The following is a 6,790-nucleotide window of genomic DNA, read 5'->3' as shown; positions in this document are numbered from 1 at the left end:
CGACGGAATTCCGACGCCAACGGCTAGTTCGTCGGAATTTCCTCTGAATTTTGTAAAATCCCCCAACGGCTCTCCAACGGCTATAATATTTCCTCGGAATTCATCGGTTTTTTCCGAGGAACACATTTTTCCTCGGAATTTCCTCGGAATATTCCGACGGATTGATATTTCCTCGGAATTCCGTCGGTATATTCCGAGGAAATTCTGAGGAAACCAAATTTTGTGTTTCCTCGGAAATTCCTCGGGATATTCCGAGGATTTCATTTTCCGTCGGAATGTCCGTCAGAATACCGCTGTTTTCTTGTAGTGGTTAAAAATATCAAAACCAAATCTCAAAATGATCAACCACAGAGACATTTAACTAAATATTCTAAAAATTGTGAGTCTAGAAGGTGAATATGACGACAATCCAATTTTAAATTTCAAAACAACTAGAAAATCCAATCCCAGTAACATATCATCAATTTATAATGAACATGAAATGATGATACCTTGATCAGATGCAGAGACACAAAATAATGAGATATGGAGACGACGGCGGATCATAGATGATGAGGAGATGGTGACGGATCGGAGATGACGGTGGCGCGATGCAGATACGACGTTGGAGACGATGCGGAGACGACGACGGAGACGCAACGGAGATGACGACGGAGACGCAACGGAGATGACGATGGAGGCGATGCGGAGACGACGGACGACGACACAACTTTTTCGTCGTGGAAAGCTTTATTAAGTTTTAAAAATGTTTTAATTTTGTTATTATATAATTTATGTTAAATTAACATTAGGGATAATATAGTAATTGGTCATCATTAAATGAAACATTTCTGTGATTTTGGGCATCGAAGTCTATATTTAGAAGAAAAACTTGGTCTAGTGCTAATCCGCATTTGCCTTTATGAAAATTAATGTTTTTTATAATATAATAAAATATATAATTCTATAAAAATATATTGTAATGTAATCTTACAAACATAATGAACATTTAGGAGTATATTTTACCTTTTTTTTTTTGGAAATATTTTTTAAAATACTATATTTTGTGAACAAATTTGTCATGACAAAGATAAACTTAATGGAAATGTTACAAATTTTCAGTGTAATATATCAAAGAACACCAAGATTATTTGCATACAGTGTTATTTTAATAGAATAGTAAGCATAAAAAAAAAGGGCGGGGGGTGTTAAATTCGTCGATCTAATAAATATGTAGGTTTACGTGTTTGGACAACCTAAATGATCAATTTTGTGTTGCCTAACTGTAGAGACTTAGCAGCCAAGGGAAATTAGCATATTCACATTCCTAACACTAAACCCCATCTATATGAAAAATATAGGAAAATGAAACTCATGGAGCATGCCCATTTACCCAAGTAGCAAAACCGACATATTACTTAACTGATAACAAACTTTGCGATATTGTTGAACGTTACAAATCTGTAGCTAGATTGTCAATTTTCTTAAAATTAATACTCACTTCCGTCTCAGAAGTTATCAGTAGACAGAAAAAGCCTGGACTTCAATCCCATTCAATATACAAAACGCCAAAACTTTGTCAAAGATTTTCTTGCAATCCACTTTTGGACGTTTGTTAATTGCATGACCCAATATATCCAGATTACGACGAATCTTGGTAAGGGATTTCACATATTTCTATATACCTTTTTTCTAAAATGGGAAAACAACAAAGAAATCATCTTATATCACAGAAAGGTGCATGTACAGGAAGTCTAAACATAGAACGTAAATAAAATATGACGATAAGTTACAAAACATGAGTTGTTTAAGACCTGAATCTTTAATTAAAAGTCGTATCAATGTATATCACTAATATAAATATAGTAATGTAAAAGAAATGAGAAGAAATGTATCTTCAATTCTTCATACAGAAAGTTTTCACCTAACGACTAAGGTCAGTTCGAGTGCCCGACCGATTATACATCGTTTCGGGAAACTGGTTACTGCCGCTTGTAATCTTAGTGTAAAAACAGACTACTGCAGTGCAACCCAACTCAGCCTTTTTTCTTATAATAAAATTACTTGAACTGAAGCCACCACTTATGTGTCTTAATCAGAAGAATAGGGTTTGGCAATAGAATAAATGGCTGAATGCTAACGTATCTGACCCTCCAAAAGCTGCTATAAATACCCACAGCCTCACTACACTTCAACCCACCAGTTTCCGTACAATAATCCTTTTCTGAGGACAAAATGGCTCCACAATGTTCAACTAAAACCATAGTTTTTGTACTGGCACTGATCAGCATCTTCTTCCTCAGCGAAACGGAAGCTCAGGGTAGGTCTCCTCCCCGTCAGCCTCCGGCTCCACGCCGTCCTCCAACTCCACGTCGTCCTCCACCTCCACGCCGTCCTCCACCCCCACCACCATTTGTTTGTCCACCATGTGTTTGTCCACCACCAGTATTTCCACCAAATATCCCACCACCCGTGATTACACCACCCACACCAGAACCTGAGATTTCACCAACGAAAGCTCCACCACCCGGGACTACACCACCCGGGATTACACCACCAGAAATTCAACCACCCGAGATTACGCCACCAGAAACTGAACCAGTAACTCCACCACCCGGGATTACACCACCAGAAACTGAACCAATAACTCCCCTACCAGAGATTCCAACACCCGAGATTTCACCAATAGATATTAATCCAAAAATTCCACCACCCGAGATTTCACCAATAGATATTAATCCCAAAATTCCACCACCCGGGGTTACACCACCAGAAACTGAACCAATAACTCCGTTACCAGAGATTCCAGTACCCGAGATTTCACCACCAGAAATTCAACCACCCGAAACTGAACCAGTAACTCCACCACCCGAAAATGAACCAATAAGTCCACTACCCGAGATTCCACTACCCGAGATTACGCCACCAGAAATTCCACCACCCGAGATTTCACCAATAGATATTGAACCAAAAATTCCACCACCCGAGATTTCACCACCAGGAAATGAACCAAAGACTCCACCACCGGAGATTACACCACCCGAGATATCACCACCCGAAATTGAACCAAAGACTCCATCACCCGAGATTACACCATCACAAGTTCCACCACCTGAGATTACTCCTCCGGAGATCCAACCACCTAAAATTCAACCACCAGAAATTACACCACCAGAAAGTCCACCACCAAAGATTTCACCACCACAAATCGAACCACCCGAGATTACGCCACCAGAAATTACACCACCACAAATCGAACCACCCGAGATTACGCCACCTGAGATTCCGCCACCAAAAATTTCAACCACCACCGCCCCCACTCCCTACATGTCCCAGGAATGCTGCTCAACAAAGGGCATGTGCCAATGTTGTAAGACGTTATGGGAATTTCCTAGACTTTGGAAGGGCACAACCATGTTGCTCTCTTATTCGCGATTTGTCTGATCGCGAAGCAGCAGCTTGCCTATGTGGTTTTGTGCAACCTCCAGGTCAACGACGTTCCCCTCCTCCTCGCAATATTTTTGTTCTCTGTAGGGCTTGTGGTCGCAGGGTCCCCCGAGGCTTCATGTGCCCATAACCTTTTCCACGTACCCTTCGAATTACCTCCATACACAATAATACATACTTGCCACCTTTAACGAGAACTAAAATGGTTGTGACTTTTTTTACTTTCTACTAATAATAATGTAATAAAACATCAATAAAGTCTCTATTAGCCTAATTTGCACTGTTTCATTATTGCTGTTTTCTTGATTTCACTAAACATTGGAGTTTATAGATAGAGACAATTAGCACGACAATCATGAAAAATTCTCAAGACGTCTTTAGCACAAATATTATCCCCCAACAAATGATTACTAGAGCATCATTAACTCAAAAACCCACTTTGGGTCTCTTAATGATTTTTAAGTATAAAATGTTATTTAAGAGACCTAGTTAACAGACACCAACATTTTTGTGCTCCAATAGAGTCTCTTATTTAGGGGTTTTTAAAAAAATAAATAATAAAACATTGGTATTACATATGGTTTATTGAAGGCAACCTCATTTGCTGCTCATGTACTCTTCTCCTCTTGAGCGGAGGCTCTTCAGAGGATGATACTGAAGCAGCAGAGACATTCCAGGAACCATTTGAGCTGTCATCAAGGTCGAAACACCGAGCCAATTCATCATCCTCTTCTTGCTTGGATTGTGCTCCAACAATAGTTCATAGCATTCATTAACTTTCCCTGTGAAGTCATTGCTGATTCAGGCTCTGATCTCCACGGTATATAACATAAGCATTTAAGGACTTATTACAAAGTACATACCTGATTAACTTTGAGTAGAGTCATGAGCTGATGAGATTGGTATTCAACTTGTTCACGTGGTTTCAAGTCCTTGATGACATGAATCATTATCGCAGTTGCAAACACAGAAGGGATGTAACTCATAAACCTCGTATCCGTAACCAAAGATTCTATAATTTTAGCACCAATGATCCCAAAATACATTATCAAAAAACGTTATAGATTGAAACCTCAGATCAGATCATTACAAGTTAACAACTTCAGACCAAAACAAGAACGACACTACAAGAAATGTGGGTATTAAGAGCGGGCGTTAAACGCTATTAGTTCGTTTTAATAGCGTTCCCTAAAACGTTCTCACAGCGCCCGTTATCGTAGGCCCGATCTTTTCGATAGCGGTTATGTCGTATGTTATAGTTAAATAAACAGCGATAGCTTTAATGTCTATGCAATTGTTAATATTTATAATAACGTAATACAAATGTTATTAAAACTCGTTTATTTGATTTTACATATAGCTTGTTATACAAATATGGAAAATGTTTTGTGTTATTAATTAATTTTTTTAATTATCCAAAAATTTATTAAAAATATAATTCGTAATTAAAATTAATTTTATCTATTAATTAAAATCAGTATACAAATAATTAAAGAACACATTAGACAAAAAAACAGATTAAAACATTAAAACAAAACATAATTACCCAAAACATAATTAACCTAAAACTAAACTAAGCCTCCGCCTGCAACCCTAATCCTCCGTCTCTAGCCTCCAGCCTCCAGAGCATCCGCCTTCAGAGTGTTGTCGTCGCATCACCTAGTCACCGAAGTTGACTTCTATCGTGCCGTCTGCTACAAACATCATAGTTTCTCTGTCGGCTCGTCTGCTTGATAACGGGGTTTCTCCATCGCCTCTCAAGCCTGTTTCAATGTATATTCACCCTATTTCAATATCCTTTTAATCAATGTGGAATCAATAAGCTTCATACAACAACCAATAGAGATGAGAGGATGATGCGTCGGAGATATAAAGACCTGTTTCTGATTTAGGCTTTTGGGGTATCTCAGAATCTAGGAGGTGACTTGGTGGAGCCATACCGTGATTCACCTCTGACACTTTAACCTGCAATAACTTAACATATATCTAAACAACTAATATACACCATACATAACTAATGTTAATGGTCAAGAAGAAACACATATCTGGTAATGCAAACTTAAGCCGCGATAGATCTTGGTATGTATTTGATCGGAGGCGGTTCATAGATCCAAGAGAAGATTGAACAGATCGAAGAGAAAGAGAAGAGATGAGATTTTCGGGAAAAAAAAATAAGGAAAAGAGAAAAACAAAGAGTACGATACAAGAAGAGAAGATAGAGATCTGCCGTAGAAGGAAGAGAGAAGAGAAAACGAAAGAGATGAGAAAGAAAATTAAAATAGAAAAACAAAAAGATACTGAAAAAAACTGTAACCATTGGATGCAATTGCATCAACGGTTACTGATAGTGATCCATGTCTTTTCTTTTTGACCAATAAGGACACATATAAATGTTTTAGTTTTAGCTTAAATATTTTTATTTAGTGTCTTAGTTTTGGTCAAGATGTGCGGCGGAAAGGAGAAGGAGAATTTGGTGAGTGTTGGTGGGAATATTTTTAAGAGAAACCAATGAAATAATTTATTTTTTACATTATATTTAAAATTCAGTGTTTAAATATTTTAAAAATATAACCAATTAAATAAAAAGATGAATGTATGGTCGTGTATGCAGGGTTTGGGTTTTCGTTTTAGGTTATTAAAATTAAGTTTTATGTGTAGTTTAAAATAGTATTTAGGGTTAAGATAAATAGTGTTAAAATTTAGAATATATAGTTTGGAGTAATATATGTATCTTATAGGAATTAAGATATAAAAGTTGTATATAGTTCGGAATAGCATAGATGTCTTAAAGGAATTATAATTTATTTAAAGCTAAGACTTATTGTTTTATGATATATGTTAATATGAGGTATGTTGTTTAAGGTTTAGGGTTAAGATTTAGAATTAAAATATATGGCTTGAGTTTTAGAATAAACTTGAAGTTAAATAATAAGTATATATCATAGGTTTGAAAATATTAGATTTATGATTTTGTAAGTAGGGTTTAAGTTTGGGGTTTAGGGTATTAGATATAGGGTGTAGATTTAGGATTTTGTGTTTGAGGTTTAGATTTAAATTTAAGATTAGATTTTCTTAGAAAAAAATTAAGGTTAAGTTTAATATTATTATGAAAAGATTGAAGTTTTTATGTTTATGTGTAGAGTTTAAAAATATGTTTAGTTTTGGGGTTTAGGGTTATGACAAAAAAAATAACCTTAGTTTAAGAAATACTCAATTTTGCATTACTTTATTTTCTGTTTCTTGGCTTTGTAATGGCTGTTTTCGTTTTGATATCTAAGAACCCTAGTTCTCCTTGAGCTTAATCTATAAACGAAGATTCAATATATATTTAAAGAGACATGTACGTTCTAAACTTTTATTCAAA

General features: G+C 36.3%; 1 protein-coding gene across 1 annotated transcript; it reads left to right on the top strand.

Annotated features, from left to right (window-relative positions):
* Window positions 1-2,214: 2,214 nt before the first annotated feature.
* On the top strand, window positions 2,215-3,573 carry LOC106330918 (early nodulin-75-like). Its single transcript, XM_013769309.1, is given in 2 exon segments — window positions 2,215-3,275; window positions 3,277-3,573. Coding segments are annotated over 2 exon segments (1,341 nt in total). The 3' UTR covers window positions 3,557-3,573.
* The last annotated feature ends 3,217 nt before the right edge of the window (window positions 3,574-6,790 follow it).

This window comes from Brassica oleracea, chromosome C1 (assembly GCF_000695525.1).
Source record: "Brassica oleracea var. oleracea cultivar TO1000 chromosome C1, BOL, whole genome shotgun sequence".
Taxonomy (NCBI): domain Eukaryota; kingdom Viridiplantae; phylum Streptophyta; class Magnoliopsida; order Brassicales; family Brassicaceae; genus Brassica; species Brassica oleracea.
The sequence above is the reverse complement of the archived record's forward strand: the minus strand, read 5'-3'. Positions and strand labels throughout refer to the sequence as shown.